The following is a 27,967-nucleotide window of genomic DNA, read 5'->3' on the forward strand; positions in this document are numbered from 1 at the left end:
AGACTCAGGAAGCTTTACTAATGCATGGACTTCATCAAACCTAGAAATCAAAGTGTGACCATTTTTCCTTCTATAAAGTGAGACCAGGGTGAGACTGCAATGCAGTTACCTAAAGTTGCAAGAGGTGAATACCATAACTAATTCCTGTTGATTTTAATCAGTTAGGTGCTTTAGCCCCTTTGTGGTTCTGAACTTTAATCCTATATCTGACTTGATTGTCCCTCAGATGATAGATAAGATACCAGGGATTAAGAATGTAAAGACTCAAGTAAATGCAGGAAAATGGAAATGAAGCACCTGTAGGACAATATATCTGATTTCTGATGAATAGTTGTGGCCTGGAGAAATGAAGTCCACTCTGCAACAATCATCTACTTACTTGTTCACACATCTCTCAAATGTAAAATGCAGAGAGAGCTGGTACCAGCCAGACAACAAAAAAGCTATTAATTCACTGTGATTCATATGTAACTATCAGTGACTGGGAGAAGACTGAAGACCTGGCAGCTGGGTTATGCCTAGAGAGATTTCTTAAACATACAACCTGCACAGAGACGTTAACCTACCTGCAATCCCGTGTGCACAGGGCAGACTCTTCAGCAAGCATTTGCGTGATTTGCTTTGCATGTGGACTGTGTCACATATGGCCACCTTCACAAGTGGTATATCTGGGAGAGAGACCACATTCTAATGTCTTTGCTCAGCAGTTTCCCCTATCAATGTGCAATGTGTGTTGTGGCTGCAAAACAGAAAACGATGCAGCCCTTTAAAAAACGCCTTCCAACAGTGCTTCCCATGAGTCAGTAGAGATTTCAGCAGAAGGAGGACTGGACCCATGACAAGCAGGGAAAAAGCCATATGTTGGAAGGAGATTAATATTATGTAAATAATAGAGCATACAGACATTTAGTAAATGGGTAGGCCGATCTCATTATTGATCTACAATTAAGCCAAACTATGGGGTCATACCATCCTATTATGTCTAGTAGATTAAACTCAGTTAGACTGCCACTTTATGTTATTGTTTCTGATGGAGTTTTAGAGCTTTCTTAATTCAGGTCAAAAATTGAGAGGCTTCTTCATAGCATTTTAATTAACCAACTGAAGAATTCTCTTGCCCCCAGAGACTCACAGTACCAAATCCAGAGCTCAGCCCCACTGCCCCTCTCAGACTGTTGTCTTTAAGCTCAAATTGTATTTGTGTCCCTTTATTCAAGTCAAAAACACATCCATCAAACCAAACCACTCCCTTCCCTCACCAAATGCTTTGGAAAACAAAAGTATCTTAAAAGTCTGACATTTTGACCTAAACATGTTCTTTGCCCTCCCCAAGTGAAATTCAGCATGTCCAAGAAAAGCAACTTATATCTATGGAGGAAAATCCTGTTTGGCTCGTCTTAAGGCTGCAAATTCCTCATTGCAGCTGTTTTTCCTGCCCTCAGGCATTGGTGTAATAGAGTCCCACATTGTTATCTCAGGTGAGGAAAAGCAAGTTCTTTTGCAGGACCATTCAGTTCAGTGCTCTGTCTGTCCAGGGAAGGGCTCTTTGTTGAGTGGCTTGGTTTCTACAGAACATGCCGCTCCTCTGGTCAGCTGGGATCTCCTTCCCAGTCCTTGGTGGTTCTTGTCCATGCTCTCTAGACAGCAGCTTCTTGTGTTGGTACTCACGCAGTTGACTTCATGCCATTTATCATCCCAGCACACTTGCTTGAGGAGAGCACCTGCTCTCAGCAAACTGTCATGGGTGATAAAAGCGTGCTCCCCAAGTTCCCTGCTCCTCCATATCCTCCTCTATGTAGAGCTGGCACAGATACTGCTCTGTTCCAACTTGTGGGAGTGTGGTGCACTGTAAGTGGGGAGGACATTGAGGAACAAGCATGGTTTTGGGAAGGGCAGCAGCTCCAAGTGGTGAGGGATGTAGGAGAGAGTGCTGGGCAGCCAGGCAGTTGTCAGCTGCCCTTGGAGTGGTGAGTAGTATCCTATAGAAGGGATGGTGGCTGCAAGCTTCCTCGGCATCAAGCTAGGAGCCTTTCAAGAGTAAAAATGAAGTCTTAGATAAATCAATACTGACTTTTACTTAGATACAATTTTCAGTTAACCTTAGTTGTTTCCCTGGTGCTCAGTAACTAAGAAAAAAATGTAGAATAGGCTCCCTAAAACCCAGTGAAGTGTTGTCACCCAGGGATCGAGGCAAAATATCCTTTGTTATAGTGATGGAAACAATCCTGACAGGGAAAGATACTGTGTGCCAGCCTAGACTAACCGTCCTGGGCCTAGAAAGGACATGGGTTGAGGGCAAAAAGCACAGATCATTCTAACAAGGCTGAACATTGTGAAGGGATACTGGCTAAAGAAACACAGCTTTGTGGTTGCAAATGTACTGTTCATTCCTGTTCAGGACATTGCTTGTGGTAAAGATGTTTTATCCCGAAGTATGATATAGGGAATGTAAATCAATATAAAAATTTTAAAAGTAAAATAGAGTAGGACCACCTTGAAAAAGAGACCTCACAGCATATGTATGGAACAGGTTTAGGAATAATACTTATTTCTAAAAAATAGGTGTTTGTTGACCATATTTGTTGGGATTTATCTGGTTCATATCACCATTTTTTGTACTTTCTAATTCTCCCTCTCGGACAGACCCATGTGAAGAGGTGACCTGGTGAAGGATAGCTGTCTCCCCTCATTGGCTTTATACATAGCTACCAACACTCACTGTGATATCTGACTTTGGAGCAGGAATGAAATCAACTTCTGTCAGATGCTGAAGGCCACCAAAGTTGCCAAATTTTTCATGTTTCCTCCACTTGGCTCGCTGGTTCTGGAACCAGATCTGGATACAGGCAAGAACAGACACAGAAAAGAGCAGCTGTTACAGAAGGATTTGTTCACATCCAACTAATTTTCCTGTTCATTAGGTGAGGTTCAGAGAACATTGACCTTCAGCTCAGCATAAACACAGGCTGAATCTGAAGGAAAATATTGGGTTTGACATGGCAGCTCTTGCATTTTGCATAGCATGTGGAATCTCTGCATAATCGGAACAGCCACTTTCCTCTCACAGAATCACATCTTCAAAAAATAAATATTATAATATGTAAATATATAAAGCAATAAAGAATATGTCACCAGTGGAACTATAGCAACAGGGTTTTTCCTGTATTTGGCTTGTAACGTTTTGAAATTCATGTAAGGATCCTAGCAAAAGACCCAAGAAGATGCCACCTTCTAAATCACTCAGCACTCTCAGTATGTTATCTAACATATCTTTTGCCCATGACAATGAACAGCCAGTTTTCTCAAGGCAGTCTCTTTCATCTGTCAGCTGCTTTGACCTGTCTGGCTTCTGGCTGAGGCACAAAAGTATTAGTTGTGTAGCCACAGTAGTAGATCTTGTTGCAGTGCTGTGAAAGTTGAATTCCCTTTCCATTGTGGACCAGCTGGCTTAGGAAGTTGTTGTTTGAATGTAAGCACTTCTTACTTGGCAAGTGGTTCAAGTGAACACAAGGCATTAGGGATCAAAACCAGATGCTGTTGGTTGTAAATATATATGCATTTTAAATCCGATAATGAACAGCTCAATTATTTCTGCATCTCGTGCCCAGGAAGTAATGGGAATGCCAGGAGACCTGTGCTATATTGCTGATAGTTAGCACTATCTGAGGTTACTGAAAGGACAGCCTTGTTTATCTGGGTTTGCATGTGTTTGAGAACTGCTTAGTCTGTATGAACTGCTCCATTCCCTTTTGACCAGGTAGGAGTTATATGGTGAAACAGCACCATGAAATGATTCCTCTTTATCACTAATAAGTGATTGAGGGTACAGGGGTGTACCAAAGCCAAAAATTCAACCTTTTAAGTGCTCTTTCCAAAGTCTGCACATTGGATAAAGCACTCACTTGAGGATTTTTTCTTTTTTTTTTTTTTTTCTTTAATATTGGTACAGCTACGTTTAGAAACCAAATCAAAATCATTTTTTGCCAACTGGCTCTCTAACACCCCTACCCTTAGAACAATCTCTCAGTGCACACCCTGACTTTCCTTTATTGGGATTGAAACCTATTCCTCCAAGTTTTATTCACCACAGATATAAATCCACTGATACCACTTTTTCTCTGCACACTGTTAACCTTCAGTTTTCCAGTGCTCCTGAACTGGCACTAGGACAAAGCACAGCATTACCATATGTGCATGTGAGAGTCACATTGGTGCTAAAGCCAGAGTCAGTTGCCTCCTTAATCTTGCCTGAGACTTCACAAAAGACTCATCTGCCCTCTCAGCAGTAGCATTATCCAGGAGCAGGTTGAGGAAAGGTGGTCAGACAGATATTTGAAGGGCTAAAACAGAACGCTGAGTGTAGGTGGTGTGCCCCATGTTGTAGGAGCAGCTTCAGTCTGTTATTTTGTGCTCATCCCCATATTGTTCTCTTGCAGACCTAGGACTAATGAGCTAGAACATGCTGTACTAAAGAATCAACTTTTTCCTTATTTACCAGTCCCCTATCTTCTCACCATTTCATAAATCATTATTAAAGATTTTACTGATTATGCAGTTCAAATTGACCTTTGTGTCAGTAAATGCTTTCAGTGAGAGACCTCCTCTGAAACGTCCTCGTATGCAATTGGACACCTGCTGCACATTCAGATTCTTGTGTACTAGCACATGCTGTCTTGATCTTAATCCAAGAGCAGCGTAAGACGAAGGCAAGGTCCTTGCAGTCACATGCCCTCAATGTTATTAACTCTATCAATCAAATATATAATCTATTAAAAAAATAGACGAGTTTGACTACATCATTTTCCATAAGCCAATGATGAAAAGCATTAAATATATTACTCTTATTTTAATTCATCATTAACAGAGACTCATATCAGCTTTATCACTGTTTTGCCAAAATCAATGTTTGTTTCACAGGCCAATCATTATCTGGTCATTCTGTCTACACTTCTAATCACTGACAAAATATATTAGCTCTCTTCCAGGTCCCTGAAATATCTCCTAGGCTCCAGGAATGATTGAATATCTAACTGATGACCCAAGGTGCTTCTCGAGCAGCTACTAGAAGCAAGTCACACAGATTCTGGATTTGAAAATGTCAGGCTGCAGCCACTGATCAACATCATCCTGATGGAAAGTGTTTCATCACCATTATGTGATACCACCACCTTATCTGACGTATTTCCAAAGACCATTCAGAAATTATGACTCAGCAAACCCGCCATTTCTGCATTATCCTTGACAGTTCTGCTATATCTATAGAGTAGCAGATCAATATAATTGTTGGCTTCCTTTTTTTTTTTTCCTCTCTCTAAATGTACTTTTATAGAGTTTCTGATGACCCGTTACTTTTTTGATTACAGATTTGGCCTGTATCATTTTGCTCTGCTTATTCATTTTTACAACTTCCTGTTTCTAATGTTTACTCATCTAGCCTTTTTCATTTGTGTTGCAAGTAGGCACGCACATGTACAAGGTTGTTTTTCCATTTCTCTACTTAAACTGTTCTGCAAGAATCACAGCTTTGTGTTTTGACTGGCTTTTCATTCGGTTATTAAATGTTTCACATGGCTACTGCAGTGATTTCTCACTTTTATTTTTTTGTTAAATTCTCCAAGGTGATTTGATTTATAGCTGATTTTAGCCTTGTCAGAGCTATCACTTCAAAGCACAAAGAACATATGAGAATTCTATGCACTCTTTCTTGTTAATATATAACAAATACAATGAAAATTAAAATAAACTTGTAATTAAGTTACCGCTAGTTTTTAGTCCTGTGGCCATTTTCCCTTTATCAGGAAAGACAGGGAGAAATGCAGACCTCCATGTCATCAGGAATACTGACTAGTAGCCCAGCTCATGCTTCATGCCATTGGAAAAACGTTATGGGTGCACAGATATTGCTAGTAGGCACACTGCAGCTGTTCTGTTCCAATGTTGTCTGTCACCTAACTCTGAAGCAGTATCATCACAGTTAGTCCATAGTTCCAGACATGTCATAACCAGTAAAATGCTCTGTGTTGAACTTTGATTGTTAGAGTGGGATATGTACATAGAAATACACTGATGATTCCAGAATTATGACAAGTACAGAAACTGTAAAAATCAACACAACTGTTCTAAATAACAGTGAATTCCAAAATCCAGTAATATGTACATTTCAGTGTAGAATATTTCACATGCAGCAAAGATATGGGGTCAATGTTGAGCTCTGTCATCAAGATGACATTACAGTTGGGGGAAGCTAGATTAGTTTCCCTGTGCTGAAATTACAGCCAGGGCATTTATAGTCTGTGACATCAAATTGGAAAACTGTAAGAAAATATTTTCATTTGGGCAGTTATTTTTACTTTTTTGAAAACCTGTAGAAGAGGGACAATGTAAATTACAATATATGCTTAAGGAACCTGTTAACCCTTTGATTAATTTCATTTGGTTAATCCCTACTGGGTGACAAATTCTTTTCACCCTATTTGTAAAAGGAGAATAATGACACTGGCCTCCTGTGTAAGGCAACAGAGAGATCACAAATTTCATTAGTGTTGTCACTCAGGCATGAAATATTTAGAATGTATCCTAAGTAAAAAATTGGTACAATGAGCTTAGCCCTTTGGAGACAGAAGGTACCTGAACTCTGGCTTCTGGGAGGTTAATCTTTGCTGCCAACTGATTGCGAATATGGACGTCTGGGTAGTGAGTCACTTGGAAAATCTTCTCAAGTTCCTGGAGCTGCTCAGCTGTGAATGTTGTCCGGATTCTCCTTTTTCCTTTCCTCTCAACTGTGCAAAAAGGAAAGGGATACTGAATTTCATAGGAAATGGCCAGAGAACCACAAGAAAATTCAAAGATCCAGAAATTTCTGCAAATTGCTGTGGAACTGGGATGGCATCTCCAATACCTTTTAGAGATTTACGTACCTTAGATGTTTGTCTTCCAAGTCAACAGTGAACATTGACTTTAGTGTTCAAGAAGCAAATCAACAGTGCCCACATGCAGTGCTAATTCCTCTGTTTCAATGCCCGTCAACAGCTACGGAAATGTGTACATTTTTAAAAACAAAACCTCCTGTATTTTAACCACATTATCTCTGCAATGATTTTGTCATCTGAGTCCTTTAGTGCTGGATGAACCTTTGATCTTTGTTGCTCATCTGTCACATGCATGCAACATTTGTTCCTAATTCGTAATCCTTTATTAACTATTTGTGAGCAAATCTGTAATGTAAAGACATTGAATAAGTAGGTATTCCATTCTGTCTTGGTGCTGTTCTCATGCCTGTGACAAACCACCAGTTTTATTTCAGCTTATGAATTTTCCATGCCTATCTTTTGCTGTCATTCTGGTGTTACTAAGATTTCCCCAAGCTCTGAGGTGTAGCACTCTCAGAGAGGTGGTTTGAATATTCAAGGTCATCTGCAGCTATCTGTTAAATAAAATAGAAGTCTGTATTTTCCTTATACTTAAATTTTCTCCCCGTTCAGGAGGCCATGAATCTTGTTGGGCAGTGAGGGGAAAATGAACAAATGTGGAAATCTTTGTCCATAAACTGTGACAGGCCTGCCCTGCTTCCTCTCCCTAGACCAAGGCCCTTATTTTTCTCAGCCTATTTCTTCAGAATATTTGTTGAAATCTTTGCAAAGTTGCTGAGATCTACTACAAAGTCTGCAGCTATTCCTACTTCCCCCTCAGCGCTCCTAACAGTGTTTAAAAAATGCCTTCCCACACAAAGATATTTTATTTACATAATGAACTATGTATGCCACTTGGTGGAAGTTAGAATAAAGTCCAAATTGGTCTTAAATGATGCTGAAGGACTGATATATTGCATGGAGGATGAGAATGGAAAGTATGCTGTAAGGCAACTGATCTGCAGAACATGGAGTTTAGCCTCATCCCATGTCTGGAATCCTCTATGATGCACAAATGGAGAATGTTCCAGCTGATACTGAATGAGTAGTGCAAAAAGTAATGCCCCAAGCATTGTAAGTCACAGTTATTTTCTTCTTCTGACCTTGTAAAACTGCAGCTTGATAGAAGGATAAAAATTCAAGTCTCAGTAGTGTCGATGATGAACTTGCTACTCAACAACCTGAAGTAATTGGAAATGACACCATGTTGCTGAAGAAAAACCCCTTTCTGAATAATTGCTTTTGGCTATCCGTGGTCTGATGACAGCTACCAATGCATATGATGTAACTAGATGCATGCACTTCTTAATGGGAACAGTTACCCAGAAACAGTTAGCTTATTCCCTCACAAGAAACATAACTTTTTTCCCCTTTAGCAATTTCAGCAAGAGTAAACTATTCCTTGCTGGGGATAAATCAGTGAAGAAGGTAACTAAACACCTCAGAGAATATAAATTATGCTCTACCCCAACCAGAATATGACGTTTTCCATTCTGTCACGGAAACTTTATTCTAACTCCATTGACACAGAAAATAAGGAATAAAAAATTTTGCTAGGAAGATGCCTAGGATGCAATATTTGGGAACCTGTAAGTAAATATGTTCCACTGTGAATATTTCCTCTTTTTAAAATACTTCAGATACTTTGATAAGGAGACCATTCATGCAAGAATAACTGAGGAGTGTCATTTATCATAAATACTGTCAATACTCCCATATCTCAGGAACAACCTAATAATGTTCATGTCCAACAGAGTTAAATCCGTATCATTAGGCTTTTCACCGGCCTATCAAAGTACTACTCATTAGACAGCAGACCTGGCTTCAGCCCCAAGGAAATATGTCATTTAAATTAAATCTTGTTGACACTACTGGGGAAGAGATTTGAAATGAGAAATAGTTTTGTGTATATATACACTAAAGATAGTAATGGGCATCCTTTTCCAGATGCTCTTATTACCAAGTTGCATTGACTTGAACCTTCTCAAAAGGTGGCTGTAAGAAAAGAAGAATTCATTGCTGTATGAATTAAAAAGGGCAATATAAACTATCAGTATTGAGAATATGAATCTCAAGACATCATGTCCTTGGTGATAAGATAGTACTAAATTAGTACATAGTGTCTTTTGTGCGAAATATTTTCACCTCACACCTCTCTGTGGGGATCATCCTCCATATCTTCCTGGGAGATACTGCAGACAGGTAAGATTGAGTACCAAGGTGATATTTTGACAAGTACATTATGTCCTGCCATATAGTAATGAATCTCTCTGCTACATTTTTATCTTTACAATATATGGTATTTGTATTTCTATAGCACAGGACAATTCACATAGTGGATCCAGAAAACAAGTGATTTTTGCCCTGACCTTGTAATGGTCTCAGATATTTGAGGCCTTCCTGCAAGGTCCTGCATGTCTCACTTTAAACTGACCTGAGCTCCTGCCTTTTGCTGGAGTGAGGGTTTATTCTCCAAACCTGGGAGAAACTCCAGCTGCAGCTGCAGCCTACCTCCAAAATTTACAAGGTGGAGCAAGTGATTGAAGCTCAGCAGCTCAACTGTAACCAGCTCCTTTTTCATATGGTCCAAACTGCGTATAAACTTCTGTAATACTAGCAGAATTTGTGTCCTGACAGGCTTTGTATGCCATGTCAGTCTATGTAACTTCTAGCAAAAAGAAAGCCTGCAGGACAAACAAACAAACCTTACAGAAGATTTCAGAATTAGCAAAGAAAAAGACCCATGTGTTTTTTGTTCATTTTTTGTTTGTTTGTTTGAAGTCTTATCTCAGTGAACTACAATATAATTTGATAACCATGCAAAGAAACTTTCTACATTTTAAAATCAAAGATGTTATCTCAAATGAAAAAATAAATTTATATATATATTGTAGTACTCCATCAGAAAACAGCAAATAATTATTTTATCCAGTATAAATGCTTCTGACTCATATCAGCCTCTATGGAATTAGGGTTCTATGGGATTCATGGGCTCCAGTGGGCCATGATGGGAATTAAGTGATTGTCAAAGGCCATCTGGATCAGATCCCATCACAGCACACATCATATAAACAACAGTCCGTAGTTCTTACCTGTAAGCAACAAACAGGTGAAATAAAAACTAAAGGCAAGAATTTTAGTCAACAGACCAGAGAATATTATTTGAACTACAAAGGAATGTTTCACGTTATCAGACTTCGTTAGCTGCGGGACTTCTCCATAGAGAGTATGTTTGTACAAACTGCAGACAAAGATGATGATGTAGATATCTGTCCTGGGCTGTGGTTATCTATCAGCTTAAGAATTTTTGGGTGCTGGAGGACAGCTGGTGCAGAGTTTATTGGATTAATCAACCTAGGTTGACTAAAGAAATCAACTGTAACAAGCAATACAATACTATCTCTACAGGGATGGGATATAGAACAATCAGTAGTGAAGATCATGAATCTAAAAGGAGCTGCAAAGTCTATTCTACAGAGAATATATGAGAATGAGAAGATAAAGGCTGTGCATAGGTAGTGTATATGTGAGAAGAGACATAGTAAGAATTGAACATCTTACAGTACCTGAAAGCCTGATTGATTCCCTTGCACCATTCAATATTTCCAATTGTGCTATAGACAGGAAAGAGAATGGATCTGCCAGACTGTCCATCCCACTGACAGCTAAGATGTGTTCAAGACTGGACTGCACAGTTTAAAAGAGAATATGTTCATGAGTTTTGGGTGCCTCCTCTCAGCATCTTTTGTATGAAAATGACCCAGATATCTTGGTGACAGGCAAAAGAAACTCCCTGTCTCTCACCTTTTCCACGTTTTTCCTTCTTGAAAGGGCATGCTGAACTGTTTTTCAGACAAGGCTGTTATGTAAGAGAAGGATCTACACAGTGCTCAGAAGTGCCACTTCTGTTGAAATCTGATTTTTCAAAGTTTGCTCTCATCAGATTAAACAAAATATAATAACAGGAGGTCAAGCATTAGGATGGTAGAGACTGAAGGAGTGGCTTTGATTTCAACTGGAAATGAAATTAAATTGCTAACAATAGAGACTCCTGTGAACTAATCAAGGCTTTTGCCAGTAGAAATTGAATATTTTTCTATTAGTAATCAGTCATTCTATTTTTCATATATATATATATATATATATATAAAGACAAAAAAAAATCCATGAGAAATATAAAAAAATCTGGGCTTGTATGTTAAAATTTTCCCTTGCAAGATGAAACTTTCTATGACTGTAGCTTTGATACTTTTCTTTGCCTTGGGACCTTAGCTTAGAGATCCCATAGCAAACAACAGTATTCAGAATTACTGTCTAATAAAGAATGTGGGTGGAAGATATAAGACTAGAAAGTGTTGGAAGTGTAACATTGGCTTTACAAACGTGGCTTTAGAGTCTCTGGGGAAATAAGACTTTGTCTAAGTTTCCTGAGCTATTTTCTATGTAAAAGCTGGGATATTCAAGTGTGCTTTTATGCTCTATGAAAGTCATTTACAGGTTAGCTGACTGCTGAAACCAAGCCTGAAAATACCAGGCAGCTAGATATGTCAGCATTTGCAGATGCTTAAAAATACAACTGTCTATACATTGCCTTACTGTTGACATTGGAAGGGCCAGATGTTCCATGCTGATAAAGCAGTATAGCTTCTTTAAATTCAGTAACAGGCACATTTGTCCTCTGCAGATCTGGCTTTATTACTAGGTCAGACTTGGAGCAAGTTGAAACACTTGAGCTTTGTTGAAATACCAATTTTTCTTAAAGGCAGGCTGTTAAAGGGTAAGATGAATCAGTAGAAACTTCAGCAAGAAAAATTTTGATTAGGTAATAGGAAAAATATACTTTCACCATGAGAGTAGTCTGATCTGGGAATAGAGTCCTGGAGAGGATCTGAACTCTCTATCCTTGGAGATATTCAAAACCCGACTTGACAAAGGACTGTGCAATCTGACCTAAGCTGGTCCTGCTTAAAGTTGTAGTTGGGCAACTTGTTTTCCAGAGGTCATTATGGTATGTGATCATCAAATATCCACATGAACTGGTCTGTTCCATCCCCCTCGCCCCCAACACTTCTTTCCTAAAAAGTGAGGCAATTTAAGGCTTTACACTACTTACAGCTTTAGGAATTTAATTTTCAATTGCTTGTTTACATCATTTTAGCTTACTGAATAATAACTTATTTTCACCACCTACTGTAACATAGCTGCGAGGTATTAAAGGTATGAGCAAATCAATACTGAAGATTAGTGCTTGTACCCAAGTTTACCAAGTAAAAGTTGTGCATCTACAGAAATGCTATACTTAGGCAAATCCAATCTGGACTCTGGTCTGTAGCAGACAAATAGGCTACAGTTTATGTTGCTGTGCCTCACCTGCATACCTTAACCAGTTAAATAAATGTTACCTGGGAAGATCTGTTCAACATCTTCATCAATGACCTTGATGAGGGGATAGAGTCCACCCTCAGCAAATCTGCTGATGATACAAAGCTGGGAGGAATGGCTGACATGCTGGAAGGCTGTGCTGCCATTCAGCAAGACCTGGACAGGCTGGATAGTTGGGCAGAAAGGAACCAGATGAGGTTTAACAAGAGCAAGTGTAGAGTCTTGCTGCTAGGGAGGAATAACCACATGCACTGGTATAGGCTGGGGGATGGCCTGCTGGAGAGGAACTCTGAGAGGGACCTGGGTGTCCTGGTGGATGACAGGTTGGCCATGAGCCAGCAGTGTGCCCTGGTGGCCCAGAAGGCCAATGGTATCCTGGGGTGCATTAAAAACAGCATGGCCAGCAGGTCAAGAAAGGTATCCTCCCCCTCTACTCTGCCCTGGTGAGGCCTCATCTGGAGTATTGTGTCCAGGTCTGGGCTCTTCGGAACAAAAATCACACAATCACAGAATCACACATGACAGGGATCTCCTCAGAAGAGTAAAGCAGAGGGCCACAAAAATGATAAAGGGCACAGAATGCCTCCCTTATGAGGAAAGGCTGAGAGACCTGGGTCTGTTCAGCCTTGAAAATAGAAGACTCAGAGGGGATCTGATCCACATATATAAGTATCTAAGGAGTGGGAGGCAAAGGGATGAGGCTGCACTCTTCTCAGCAGTTTGTGGAGATAGGACGAGGGGTAATGGCCACAAACTGAAGCATAGGAAGTTCTGCACAAATGTGTGTGAGAACCTCTTCACAGTGCAGTGACGGAGCAGTGGCACAGCTGCACAGAGAGGTGGTGGAGTCTCCTTCTCTGGAGACGTTCCAGACCCGCCTGGACGCCTACCTGTGCAACCTGGGCTAGGGAGCTGCTTTGGCAGGGGGTTGGACTAAATGATTTGTAAATGTCCCTTCCAACCCCTATAATTCTGTGATTATGTGATCTCTCCAATGCTGCAGTTGCATCTCCCATTTGTACTTAGCCTGCTAGCAGGCTAAAAATGTATCAAGCTTACTGGATCTAATTACTTAGGACATATGCTAGATGAACAAGGAACAAAAATCCCCAAGAAGGGTTTACACATCTGTGTTTTGAAGTATGTAATCTAGGTAGGTGAAAACTGGAGAGATCTGTTTATCTTGCTGCAATCCTTGATCGTTTCTGGACCAACTCTCCATCCCTGTATGTGATAACCAGCTTCAAAGATTTTGCTGCTTCTTTGACAAGAAGAGAGAAAGCAGTTACACAAGTAGGTGGTGACTTCAGCTTCATATCCTCAGAAATATATTTTTCTCTGTGTAACAAAAATGTCTGTATCATTTGTTTCTCAGATTGAAACTCAGGAGCCCTGACAAAGAGCCTCATTAGATCTTGTTGAGTCCTGTTTCTCCCTTTTAGCCTATTTGAAAGAAAAACGCTCTCTCTTTTTAATTTAATCAATTACAGACATTTGAGCCTCTCAGCTGGCTCCTTCCATTGATTTTTCTGAGCATGATCCTCCTGTGGAGACATACTGTTCATGGTGGTCAGACCCATAGCAAAACAATTGCAACTCTAAAAAAAGAGTCACTACATGATACTGATGGCATCAGGTCAAAACATGCTTATCTGGCTACCAGATGTGCCCATGGCAGTCCCTCTCCTAGATGAAGAGGTGTTTCAAGGCTTTCAAAAGAGCTTGCACTGTATTATTTAGGTAGGAATGTGGCACTGTGGCTAATCTTTATTAAAGTGGTTTTGCAGCCACTTTCAAGAGAGACTGGCACAGCCAGTGAGACTGATCCTAATTGTATGTATACACTGTTCTCTGGATAAAGCCTCCTGCCAGTGAAATGTAGCATTTAGCATCCAGCTGCTGGCCACTGAGGCATGGCAGAAGTCAAGGTAGAGCAGCAGGACTGGAGCATTTAAAGGCTCAACTTCCCCCTGTTCTGTCTGCAATTCCCTGACAAAGAGCTGTGCTCACTCTTCTGCATGGTGCAGTGCCTAATCACCTGACAGCAAGGTTGAAATACAGAGAGGTGCAGGCTTTGGGCAGTGCAAACAGGAATGCTAAAAATACCAGGCCAGCAGTGGCTGCAGGAATTTCTCAGTCTGCTTTTCAGAGGAGTTGGCAGGGAGATAGAATTATGGAATCATTAAGACTGGAAAAGGCCTCTAAGATCATATAGTCCAACCATCCACCTACCACCAATATTGCCCTCAAATGACACACACCAAACCACGCATGTGGACAGTTTGTTGCTGAGAATGCTACTCACCATCAGCCTGTGTCCCTTCTGACTTTAACTCATCCCATCTAGCAGCAAAGGGATGATGGTTAAGTCTGGCACAGTAATTTAGCAATGGTCCTCACTGTGGCATACAGGTTCTCCACTGCTCTTCACACTCTCTGGTTAATGACCTTTGTTAGAAGCCAACTGTCTGCCCGTGGAGAAAAATGAGCTTATGGTAGGTTGCACCAATAGTATGTTTTCTGCTTTATTCTTGCTCCTTGTGATTACTTGTATCTGTGCAAACTTCTAGACATCAATCAGGCACACTTGTTTGCATCCCTGCCTCAGCATCTGTGCTACCTCCAAGACAGCATATTTCCATCATTATTTTAGTACATAGTGCTTGCTGTTTCTAATTTCAGCATCAAGCATTTGCTCATACAGTAGGTAAAAGGCTTGCCATCAGTATTAAAGAACAGTAATTAAAAGCACAAGATCCTAGGGATGTAAAGAAATGCTCTCAGACAATTTGAGAGAATCCAATAAGTACTTATAAGACCTTTGAAGTAAATTTATCAAGATGTGCCATCAACTTTACAAGTGGTCATGTTACACAGATTTGACTTGCAGGAACAAATTAACCTCTACCTCCTGTGTAATGTGCCCTTTGGATCTGAAATTCCCAGAAAAGAAAGAGCTGCTGGAGGAAAGCATTGAATGCAAATGTTTGCTTTAACTGAAAAAAAAATTTACAAAGGAACAACACAAGTAGAGTTTATGATAGTCTTCCGTGTTTCTCAATGTATGTAGGAATTCCATCCTTCAGAGACACAGGACTGCAGGGACTATTCACACTGACAAACCTGGAAGCCTGGTATGACAGCCAGTGGCAACAAAATTATATGTATATAGGCATTAATTTTTTTCCTGTGCTTTTCCTTTTCATTTCAGATTGCTTCATTTTGTTGTTCAGGACAATGGGATGCTTTTACCCTTTTTCTCAGTCCCATTGGCATATTCTGGGCAGCTGATATTTATCTGGAATTGTGATTATACGGTGCTACAATGTCTTTGGGGAGTTTTATAAATGCATTAAGATAAGACAGTGTACTGGGGAAAGGACTGCTCTGTGAGTGATAAACCATGCCATTTCACAGAAGTACATGGATTTGACCATATCATCTGCAAATGAACAGAACAAATGAATTTATGGCTTCAGAGAAAACAAACACCAAGCTAAAGATGCCTGCCACTGGCACCAGTGCAGAAGGGACATGGCTTATACTGGAATAATCTCCATATTTTCCATTGTCTTTATGATATCTGCCTCCAGAGCTTGTCAGTATGCTTTGGGATAAAATATATTATCATTAAAATTAATCTGTAAGAGTAATAAACAGATCCTTGAGTTCCTAAACAGCAATGAGCAGAGGGTTTCTGCTACAGAAATACTTGAATGACTTTTATTCATAATGGCAGGATCCTCTACAGTGAAAAACAGCGGTGTGAACTGCAGGAAATAACACTGTCCAATTGTTCCCATGTCCAGAATCCCTCAGTTCCTGCTGAAAGTAGGAGCCAGCCCCATCTGTGGGACCCTTATCTACCTTGTACTTGAACTATTGCCCGGAGAAAAAGTGCCAGAATGTAGGCACCTGCCAATGCAGTAAGGTGATGGTGATGCTGTTATCTGTTTTTGCTAAGGCAATGACTGTTCCCTGGCTGGAGCAGAGCAGTGGAATCATTACCTGTGCTTAACAACCTATGAAATAACTGCATTTCTGGAAAAAACTCCTCTGATGCATTTGGTTGTAAAAAGTTACAGGAGACACACAAGCCCAAATGTACACAGCCAGACCCAGCTTGGGTGAAATGCATTGCAGAAGAATTGCCCATGAGGACCTGAACCAGGAACTGCCATAGGTGAAATGTTAAAACACGTGGGTCTCACACAGGGCAGAGAGTAGGAACTAAAAAGAAAGTGGGGGGCTCAGTATTTAACTTGGGTGTTGACATGGTCTTGATGCTATGATGTTGACTGATGGCCACAAGAGTTTGCTCTCTTTGTTCTTAAGTTCTGAAAACACCGGCAGTGATGGTGGTTGTATATAGCAAAATGGCAGCCATCTATAACCACAGCTCCAAAGTAAAGCCTCTCTCAGTCTGGTACCTTTCTAAATCGGGTAGTGCCAGTGCTGCTTCTGAGAGCTGGGTTTTCTGAAAAAGTTCTTCTAAGCTTTTCATGCAGTTTGCCACAGATGAAAGCATTCACATGCTGAATGAAATCTTCCAAATTCAAATGGGGGCTTAGCAAAATTAAATGGCACCGCGTGTGTATCGCGTATCTCTAACTTATGAGGGCTCTTCTTTTTTTTTCTTTTTCTTTTTGCTTACAACGCAGCTTCTGAGTTCAAAGTGCAAGAAGTACTTTGTGATAAGGGCATAAATCTATTTGGTTTAAATGACACTGCACTTCCAACCCATTTAGTCACAGAAGCCATCTTGTGGATAAGTAAGTTTTTAGGAACTTACTTACTTTAGTGATATGGACTTGCCTGGAAATCCAAAGTCAAGGGTCACTGCTGGGGTGCTCCTACTATCTCAAACTATCTGTTCATGAAGTATCCGTACTGTCAGTCTCCTCCTCATCTTTCTCCTCCTACCCGAAGAAGCACCAAACAAAACCCATCTCTCTTTTCTCCAATGTGATCTTATGTCTTGATTTCTTCTGCTCCCTGACATCTGCACAAATGTACCTGATCAGTCAGAGCCATATGCCTTTTCTCACATATCAAGTAGATATTTTACACAGATAGAAGGGTGAGAGACTGTTAGCCTTCATGTCAGAAGGGACTCCTGCTGGTGAGGCTGGTGTTGCCCTTTGGTACCACTAAGATGTCTTCTTAGGGGGCTCTATACTCAGCACTGATGGGGCTGCACCTCAAGCACAGTGTTCAGTTTTGGACTCCTCACTACAAGAAAGATGCTGATGCCCTGGAGCGTGTCCAGGGAAGCTGTGAGAGGTCTGGAGCACAAGTCTGATGGGGACCAGCTGAGGGAACTGGGGTTGTTCAGTCTGGATTAGAGAAGCTCAGGAGAGACCTCATTGCTCTCTACAATGACCTGAAAGGAGGTTGTGGTGAGGTTGGGGTCAGCCTCTTCTCCTAGGTAACAATGATAGGATGAGAAATAATGGCCTCAGGTTGGATATTAGGAAAATTTTCTTCTCCGAAAGAGCGGTACTGCACTGGCACAGGCTGTCCAGAGAGATGGTGGAGTCACTATCCCTGGAGGTGTTCAGGAACCCACTGAGGGACATGGTTAGTGACCATGGTGGGGGGTGGGTTGATGGTTGTACTAGGTGATATCAGAGATCTTTTCCAGTCTTAATGATTCTGCGATTCTATGAATGCTTTCAAATTCTGTGTAACTAGCCTATACCTACTGTGCCAAAAGCAAGCCTGGAGCACAAAGACACTAGATGTGGTAAGAAAAATTCTTTTGCTGTTAGCTGTAAATGTAAGAACTACTGCTGGGGATGGTGCCAAGTTACCACCCCTGGAGGCACTGCTGCTGACCACATCTAGAAAAGGTGATACCAGCTGTAGCTGAGGCAGGAGAAAAAGAGCTGCCTACTCTTCAACATTAGCAAGGAGCAGAGGATGGAGGCTGAAACTTATGATGCTGGAAAGGATTTTAAACCCAGGCCTCCAGCTCTCTGTTAAGAATTACACAGTGTGTGAACAGGATCCGAAACATCATTGTTTGTGCACTGTGGGGAAAACGCCAATCCAGTGCTTTTGGTTCCTCCCTCTCCTTCAGCCAGTTTCTATCAAAGACTCAGCAACTGCAGGAACCAGTAGCCTAGAAAACGGCAGATCATTAAAGCTCTGCTTGGTTTCAAAACCCCACTGCCTCCAGGGAACAGAGGGATTTTGTTTAAAATGCCTTTAAAATACAAGTTGTCATTGAAAGGGTCAGCTCAACCCAGCTCAGTTTTATACAGGTAATTACATGCTTTCTCCCGCTTTGCTTATCAGGTGGGTACCGACCACTGTGCCAGTCAATGAGGCTAAATGCTGAGCTGGGATACTTGCCTACCTCCTCTGCCACTCTGGGAAAGTGCCTTCCCCATGGCTGGGGACTCCCTCCTGCACAAAATACTCTCCTTTTCAGCACTCACAGGCAGCTCTATATGCCAGAGTTGAGCTGCCCTGGCCCTTCCTTGAGAATTCAACCTGGGATTTTGCCTTCCCAGCATCAACTGCCTGCAACTTGTAAGGCGAAAGTTGGCTAAAATATCCACTTATCTTACAGCACTTCTCTCTGCATCACAACAGTCTCATGGAGAAGAAGGAGGCAACAGCAGTTTCTCACATGACAAACCATGTGGGAAAGATCTTGCTACTGCTACTATGAGGCTGTTTTCTGAAGTGTAGTATTACTGTCCATATTAACCTTTCTGGAAATGCAACAAACTTAAAGCAGCACTTGTCACATCGTACATGCCAGATATGCTGCACATCACCTGTTTGCCTGTGTGTGTGCTGCTGACCTGTTTGCCACCTGTGCTGTGGGTCTAGGGTGTGTGCAGTGCATCAAGCTGATTTGGCATGTTCAGCAGCCTTGTTCCCCAGGTTGTGCAATACCCATTTCCTGGTAGCTCTGTAGATTGCCACTCAAAGTAAGAGGGCAATAAACCCCCAAAGTAGTCTCTATCATTAAAACTGATAGAGTTGACAAGCCTGAGCTACAGCTTAGCTCAGAGGGTAGGCCTCCAAGTTTTTGATGGGGAGACTGAAAAATCACACACAGAATCACAAAGAGTCATAGGGGTTGGAAGAGATCATCAAGTCCAACTTCCTGATAAAGCAGGTTCCCTACAGTAGGTCACACAGGAAAGTGTCCACACAGGTCTTGAATATCACCAGATAAGGAGATTCTACAAACTCCCTGGGCAGCCTGTTCCAGTCCTCTGCCACTCTCAAAGTTAAGTTCTTCCTCATGTATTTATGGAGCTTCTTGTGTTCTAGTTTGCACCCATTGGCACTTGACACTATTGCTGCACATCACTGAAACTAGTCTGGCCCCATCAACTTGACTCCCACGCATTAGATATTTATTGATTATATTCCTCCTCAGTCTTCTCTTCCCAGACTAAACAGTCCCAGAGTCTTCCTCATAAGAGAGGTGCTCCAGGCCCCCCATCATCTTGGTGACCCTCAACTGGGTACTCTCTAGAAGTTCCCTGTCTTTCTTGAACTGGGGAGCCCAGAACTGGACACAGCAGTCCAGACGTGGCCTCAGCAGAGCAGAGGAGAGGGGGCTATCATTGACCTTGACCTGCCAGCCCTGCTCTTTGTAATGTACCTTAATATGCTATTGGACTTCTAGTCCACAAAGGTACACTGCTGGCTCTTTTCCAACATGTTACCCACCAGCATACTCAGGTCCTTATCCTCAGATCTCTTTTCCATCAGGTCATTCCTTAACTCATACTGCTAAATCACACCTGTGACTCAGGCAGGAGCTTAGAGTAGAAATATTTGTGATGTCTGTTGTTACATATCAACATGTGAGATAACAGCTATCGTTTTGAGTACTCTAGGAAAAAGTTTTGGTCTGGAGGCACTTACCATGAAGTGGATGGTCCACTGGGAAATCACACAGTTGATCTTCTTCATATTTTCTTTTGCCTTCTAGATGTTCACGACCTACATCCTCACCCAGGAAGGAGGCTGGGCTGCCTGTAGGTCTCCTACAGTGAGCTGCCTGCACTTTCTTTGCTCTGGCCACAGGGTTAGCACACATGGCAGGGAGAAGCATTTTATCTGAAGGGAACTCATTCTCTAATTGACTCCTGCTGCTGAAATCTGTGAAGGACACAGTGCAACAAAGCATTGAGAAGCAATTGCAATTAGGTGCACTTTCCTGTATGGGTGAATTGAAGAAACATTTGCCTGGTCTATATACCTTAACATTCAAACTAGGTTATACGTAAAATGAAATTACTCTGTCTGTGCTTTGCATCACTGTTAGGATAACCCCTGAGTTGCCAGGGGCATGATCCTGGTGAATTCATCCCCCAAAATCTAATCTGCTCCGTGCTTTCTTCCACCTTAAAACTTTGGATGATCTCTGTGAGAGACGTTAGAAGTATGAGTGTAGAAATAAGGAGACACAGGCAAATGATCAAGAAAGATCAGTATCCACGACAGGAACCAAGTCACCTGCTACCTTTTCTGAAGAACTCAGAAATACAATGAATGTGGAGCTGCTCCAGAAATCTGTCAGCAAGTTTGCTGTAGAATTTGCTGGATGCCAAATGCTTTTAGAAGTCTGATCCATTCTTTAACATCTGTAGGTATATATATATTGTATAGGAAGACAGTCCACAGTGCAAGCTAAAGGTCAGAGTCTTTCTTGGTTCAGGATCTTCTGTCCTTTTCTGTACTTCTGATCAGCCTGCTGCTCAGATTTAGGTATCACCTCATTCTAATGGCAGCTTTTGCCCAGGCTGAGTCAACATTTCCTATCTACCTTTGTGACAGATGACACTAGTGCATAGTGCATTACAAACACCTCAGTGGAAGTTGAAGTTAATCTCAAGACTCAGGCTTAACTCTCCAGAGACAAGATAGTTGGGTCTCTGCTGTTTTAATGGGCAAATCTAGAATTTGATCTAATTTTCCCCCTTGCCTGGACTTCTTTGCTTGGAAGAGCAGAGTAAGAGGCAACGCATGAACTCAGTAAACTTTCTGAAATTGAAGTTCCATGGTTATCACTGGACTGAAGCTAACGTTACAGCACAACTCTGTTGTTACTAATGCCAAAGAAATTTAAAATATTAACATAATAATGGACTAAGCAGTCACTCATATCTAGGCTCTGGAAGTTGTAATATATTGAATTATTCTGCTCTCCCTTCTTGTATTCAAACAGCAGCAGGTGTGTCCCCAAATAGGCTGTACTGGCAGAAACTCAGATTATAATATCTATTTTATTTCTGGTTCAGGATATAGCTCTGGCAAATCATCTATCTTTGTAGAGTTGTCCAAGTTTTATTTTCTGAACAAATAGCAAGTTCTATTTCTAACCAGCCTTCTCAATCTAGAGAAGAAGTGACCAATTCTGCCCTCAAGAAAACTGTACACAATAGGAATTGTACAGAGGGATGACAATGACGTGAAGAAAATACAGGCACAGGAGCTCTGAAAATTAGCCAAAACATCTTTTGAATGAGGAATGATTATTCAGATGTTATCTTTTCAAACTATCACAGACCTTTGGGGAAACTGAGGAAACTACTGCACAAATCCAGATGCAGACTTTAAAAATATGGTATGAGGTCCACCTCTGTTTCTGAGGTGTTGTGCAAAATGGGACTCCTTTAATTAATTTTGAGTTTTCTGGTGAGAAAACAGATGGAGTTTTGAGCGAATTCATGGGATAAGGGAGAGGAACAGATCTGGAAATGGACACTGGTATTGGTCTGGAACAGATCTGGAAATGGACACTGGTATTGGTCTGGGATTAGATAATTTACTCAAAATCTTGCACGGTATCAGTGTTAATGTATATTAGGATTTCTATCTCAATCCTTCATCACTAAATTAAGGACTATATGTACTCTGTTGCCAGATGGGATGCTGTGAAGATGAAAATGTTACAAAACTGACAGCACTTTCATCCTATAGTATTGAAATATACAAGGATATTTGAGCAAAGTGCTTCTAGAGGCAGTCATTAAGACTTCCTAAGAATGATACTGACATTTTGTAAATTATATATATTTTTTCCAAGTCTTTATCTTCCATATACAATTGCTCTTGCTCAGAGTATTCCCCTGAGATACTCACATACCCCATTGACGGACATAATAGAAATGACTTTGACTCAAGGCCCAAATTGGACTTTTTGGTTTGAATTTCAACTGTGCATAGGAAAGGATAGAAATTTTCAGGCAAGTACATAAGATTTGTTTTTGGAAACAGAAGGTTATTTCCAGTGCTCTGAGTTCTATTTAAGCCTCTTTGTGTAATCTCTGGAGAGAAACTGACCTGTTGAAGGTCTCAGGCATTTTAGGGTCCTACTAAGATGGTGAATAGAGACCAATCTGTCACTCAGAACTGCAAGCAGCTTTTTTTTTTGTGCATGTGTGCTGTTTTTCTCTTGCTTCTATATCTTTTTTTAGGTAGATTAGTTTTTCTTGTGAAAGGTGGGGTGAATTGTTGATATTGTCCAGATGGTATCTATTCAGTTATATACCTTCATCTTCTGTTTATTCTTTCACAACAGATCTGGGTGGAGTGTTGCTATGGGTGAAGTAAATATTCACCATATTGACACTCGTGTATGAAGCGGCAGTTGAATTCATATTTATGTGCATATCCTTAACACAACGGCATAATGCTGACAAAATAACATGATTGCTGTACCTGTTACTGCTTTTAATATTAACTTTCCAGGTGTAGTGTACTTGTCACAAGCTCTCCTTGTCTTGACAAAAGACCTCCTGTTGGTTGAACCTCACTGACAGAAATGGGAGGAGTAATGAACAATTATTTTAGATGTACTTTTGAGCACATTAAAATCAAGTTCCCAGGGATTTCAGGAGAGGGCCAATTCACTTAACAGATGAATGACACATTTAGTGGACTGGCCCCTTTTCTAAAATATACCTGCTAGTCTACTCTGTTTAAAATGGAAGATTTGACACTAGAAAGGAGACCAGTACTTCCTGAGCATTTATTTGTGCTCCCTGTAAAGGCTGTGGTTACTTTTTCCAGGCACTCTGACAAAAATTAGAGGGGAGAAACCCAGGTTGAACACTAAAACGTTGTCTTGTTCACCATTCCTTTTTTAACATGGTAGGAGTCTCTCAAAAATTCAAAACTTTCAGTAGACTTCAGGACAACAACTGCAGTTCCAGGTCATCTTGTGGTCATGTTTGTGTAGTAAACACCAAATGCCCAATGCTACAAACAGGTTTGTCAGAAGACTATGCTCCTTATTCCAAATCACACTGAAGATACCTTTACAAGAAACTGTGAACTTAGGAATTAGGCCCAGAAATCTTAGAAATGATCAGCTCCTGCCCCAGCTTTCCATGAGTTGCTGGCACTGTACATCACATTCTTTTTGTCATATAACATATTTAAGTTCTAACTAACTTCTTGCAGGCATCTAGTCCAGTGCCCTGAGTTCCCTTGGAAAATGACTCCAGGGTCTATGACTATGTCCCTCATTTCTGACATTCTGAATCTTCTGGTCCCACCATCTTCTCAATAATTGAAGCCTAGATTTAGGATTTGGGACCATTGTGACCTCGGTATTCTGACTGCCTAGATCAGCAGACTTGCTGTAGCATTGTTTCTAGCCTGGGTATCTACTTCATGAGAGCTACGGGTATGTGTATGAGCCAGTTCTGGTTCTCGTAAATCATAGCTTGGCTCAGATATGTAACATATGGGAAATGGGAAATGTTCTTAAAATTTACAGTAAGATAAGACTCAGACCTGACCTTATTACTTCCTTCTTTGCTGCTGCTGAGCTGTTCTGAGAGAGCAGCTGGATTTGTATCCTGTCCTGGAATTTCCAACAAGTTGCCTAGCTCATTCCATTTCCCTGACCTTGGCCTCCCCAGAGCCAAATTATACACGGCTAAATATTTACTAAATAATTTTTTTAATTGCCAGTGTTAAATGACATGAAGTTGAATGACTTTGATGCAACACAGCAATTATCCCAAAATGTACAGCTTAGGGTATTGCAGTTTTGAAACAAACCCTATCTGCAAAGAATTGGCTATTCTGCTGGGAAAGGAGTAAAAAGTTTGGGTAGCTCTTTGCTGTTAGTAAGAAATCAACAGTAGAGTCTTCATTTTCTTTCTTTTTCTTTTTTTTTTTTTTTGCAAAAACAAAGAACAAAATTTTCAAATTTCTATACAGCTTTCCTACATTTGTTTTCTTAGCGTTAATGACAGCTAAGCGAATCATCATGCATACATGCCTCCTTCATTAGACAACATTTTACACTGCCTTAATTAAATTAAACCAGCCTTACTTTATTGCAGAGAATAGAAGTGTCACTGTATTCTTTTGGTACAGCTAGTTGCTAGCTGGATGATGACATGAAGTCAAAGGCAAAGCCAGGCTGTTCTGCCTGCATTGCTTCCAAAGTGGAAAACTCTCTGTACTCTCAGGTGGAGCAGTTTGGGATCAGACTGTACAGTCAGTACATAAAACAATTCCTGGAACCTGCCATGTTCCACATACAGTTATGTCAGTTCTTGTGCTTGGAGTGGCACACTTAGCTGAGCTGCACTGCCAAACAGAGCTGGTCATCTTCAACATACTGATTAAGAAACAGACTCAGTATAATAGATTCTGTCTACAACGTTATTTTCTGTTTCCAGAGAGGAGTCTCACATTGTCTAAATGCTTAAAGTTTTATCATCCATGCTATGAACAGCACTGGCTGTTTTCTGTGATGTGGTACGTCTCACTTTGGATCCAGTGACACAAAGTGATGGCCATGGACCTTTTAGAAAGGACTTTCATCTCACAAAATCCCACTCCCACAATGCTCACAGCAGCATTTTCCCTTGCTAGGCAACCTGGCACCTGTTCTCCATTGTCATGTGGGTCCTCTTATGCTTGCACCAACATCAGCCTTGTCCTTGTCCACTCCTGCAAACTACCAAGCTCTGTGTTTCAGGACCATATTTAAAATACAGCCTGGATCCAGTGCTCACTTTTCTTTAATTTCCTTCCCGATTTAGATCTCTTTTTCCTTCCTTTCCAGACCAGAATTCCATTGGGATATACAAAGAGCTCAAACTATGTGAATAACCAATGGTTACTTGAACCACCATGTCCTTAGAAGAAGTCTCTCTTACTACTAGTTCATCCAGTGTTCAGAGAAATAGGGTAGTTATCCATGAAGAATCTCTTTGTGTTACAAAACATAAACTGTAGCGTTAAGCTTTGTTGAAAGCCATTAAGCAAGAACTGAACGAAAATCTTCCATCCAAACTCCTGATCATTTTTTCAGTTAAGTGAAGATGTCTGCATATATAAAACATCTCTGTTTCATGAAAAGTATAGATTAAAAAAGAATAATAAACACTAGATCCAGAAAACGCTGGTTGCTGATCTTTGTTAAGGAAAAAAAGGAAACAGTTTCAGAAGGGGTAACAGTTCACTCATGGACAAATTAATTTAACTTAGGGAGCTGAAGTCAAAAAGGCTAATGCACTGCTGCTTTGCCTTGGTTGAAGTCATGCTAGTTATCTACGGGTTTATTTTATTTAGTACCTGGAAAGGCCTAGTGTCCTTGACAATAAGCAAAAATGATTAAACACAGATGATTTTGCTTTTCTTGTTCCAGCAATTGAGATCTAAAACTCCTGAGCTATCAATACCCTTACAGGCCATTTCTCCTGTCTGAGGATAAGTGGTCAGATTTATCAGAAAATGATACCAATATGAGATTCGGCTATCACCTCAGACCCCAGTCAGCTCTTCATATAAATGAAACTCAATCATCTTCATTAAGTTGCAGCAGTTTTAGGACAGCTTCCTGAGTTTGAATATGTCTTTCCTTGTAACAAGGAATTTCTTCTTCTTCTTCTTCTTCTTTTTTTTAAACAATTAGAACCATTGCTTTTTAAAGGGAAATTTACAAGTTATTCTATTTGTTTTTAATAACATCTCACCATTACTGAAGAAAGCTACCTGCAGTGACCATTCAAGTTGCATATCCACTTCTCCCATGACACTGGTTGTACAAAATCCCTTCAAAAACTAATAGCAGAGCCCAATCTGTTGCAAGGCCAAAAGGAAATTATTTTTTAAAGATGATTTCTGTAATGCGATGAATGATTTGTGCCTGACTAGGGAAATCCCAAAATCCTGTAGAATTTAAGAATAAAAATTCGATCTAATCAAACCAGGTAGTTTTAGGGGTTAAACAAACAAACAAACAAATAAAAAGTAATTTTTCATTACATGAACTTGTACTTACCAAAGGCCCATGGTGATTCTGCTTTTAGAGCTGGAGATTTCTCAGCACAGTTATTCCTGCTCCTGGTTTCACTGCTGTTGGCACTAGCAGAAGGCTTCTTTAGGATCTCCTCAATGGAAAAGGACAGACTAGGCTTCTTCTGGCTGGCACATTCACAGGGGGCCATCATCTTCCTACCAGAGCAGCTCCAAGGGAGTCTCCTCCTGCTCACCCTGCTCTCGATGCACCCCAAGAAACATGCAGCTGGGAAGGTGTGCACCTCTCCCTTCTTGTGCCTAGCCAACCTGCAGGAGTGTAGGAAGGAGAAACAGAGGAAACCCGGAAGAGAGCACTCGTGCCTGCTCCTCTCTGCTGGCCAGCTCAGGACCTAGAGCTGTACTTGTGTGCCTGAGGTAAGCCAGCATCAGAAGCTGGAGTTGAAAAGCCTTACCAACCCCACCCACTTCCAAACAGCCCCAGGTTGGAGCAGATTTACTGAGCTCTGAGCAATGGCTTTGCCATCCCTGAAGGAGGTGCACTTCTTGCAGACTCAGGTGAAAAAAACCTTGAAGAATTACTTCACATTGGTAAATTCTGTTCCTGGGTCAGTTATCCTCATTTTCTAGTTTCAGGCTGCAACCTTTGACAATTTGTTTGATTTTGTGCTAATACTTGTCCTTTATGCTGTTTACTAGCAAAAGAGACAGTAAACTTCTCTCACATACAAGGAGGTGTCACGCATGGAAACCTTCCTTACAAGCACTTTGCAGGTTATCCTTCAGCTCTCCCCAGTAGCCATCAGCTTTGGTTCAAATTCTTTTCTCTCACTCTGGAAACCTTTTGAACTTTCCAAACAAGTGCTTTTCAACATCATCCCACCTTATCAGTCACAAGAGAAAAAGAGAGGCCCCTTGCAACATTCTTAGGAACAGGAATTAGTGCCCTCTACACCCCACTTCTACTCTTAGAGATAAAACATTATTTTCTTTCCCAAGCAATCCAGTTGGATAATCATCCCACCCACTCTCAATGCCTCCCAGTCAGGTGTCCATCATGGGGGGAGAAGATTTCACAGAGATTGCTGATGAATGTCGATGTTTCCACTCCTGAGGCCCTTCTGTCTTCTTGTCTTGTTAATTTTTATTCTGGGAAGAATTTGTGGCTAGACACATTCCCATTCCTTCCCTCTCCTTTTCCCCCATGGTATTTTTTGCATTCTTCTGGGATTGCCCCTCACCTTTTAGATTGTTACGGTTGTGTCTCCCTCTCCTGCTGGTTCTCCTCTGTGCTTTCGTTATCAGGTCTTATTACTGTATCGGCTGGCCCTGCCTTATTTGTCCAATGAACTGACAATTCTTAAGCTGATATCCCATCATATGACCTCTTCATTGAGCAGAGACCAAAATTACTG

At 40.9% G+C, this 27,967-nt stretch overlaps 2 protein-coding genes across 2 annotated transcripts in view; both read right to left on the reverse strand.

Moving 5' to 3' along the window:
* The window catches only part of HMOX1 (heme oxygenase 1), a 456,522-nt gene that overhangs the window by 138,186 nt on the left and 290,369 nt on the right, over positions 1-27,967 (reverse strand). The window lies entirely within an intron of this gene.
* On the reverse strand, positions 936-27,831 carry ISX (intestine specific homeobox). Its single transcript, XM_065741313.1, has 6 exons — positions 27,794-27,831; positions 26,578-26,861; positions 20,187-20,423; positions 6,628-6,779; positions 2,720-2,836; positions 936-2,028 (listed from the first exon to the last, which is right to left on the reverse strand). Exons 2-6 carry the CDS (start codon positions 26,744-26,746, stop codon positions 1,792-1,794), a joined length of 912 nt encoding a protein of 303 aa, XP_065597385.1. The 5' UTR covers positions 26,747-26,861; positions 27,794-27,831; the 3' UTR covers positions 936-1,791.

This window comes from Cyrtonyx montezumae, unplaced genomic scaffold, assembly GCF_038088225.1.
Source record: "Cyrtonyx montezumae isolate F1298 unplaced genomic scaffold, pur_monq_1.0 scaffold_3, whole genome shotgun sequence".
NCBI classification, from domain to species: domain Eukaryota; kingdom Metazoa; phylum Chordata; class Aves; order Galliformes; family Odontophoridae; genus Cyrtonyx; species Cyrtonyx montezumae.

What these genes read in the sequence shown, in the direction of transcription:
- ISX (XM_065741313.1), bottom strand. Translation starts at nt 26,746, where the DNA reads ATGATGGCCCCCTGTGAATGTGCCAGCCAGAAGAAGCCTAGTCTGTCC. An exon ending in AGTGGACCATCCACTTCATG is followed by an intron (nt 6,780 to 20,186) that starts GTAAGTGCCTCC and finishes CTTTTTGCACAG; the next exon opens with TTGAGAGGAAAGGAAAAAGG. An exon ending in TCCCAGAAGCCAGAGTTCAG is followed by an intron (nt 2,837 to 6,627) that starts GTACCTTCTGTC and finishes GCCTGTATCCAG; the next exon opens with ATCTGGTTCCAGAACCAGCG.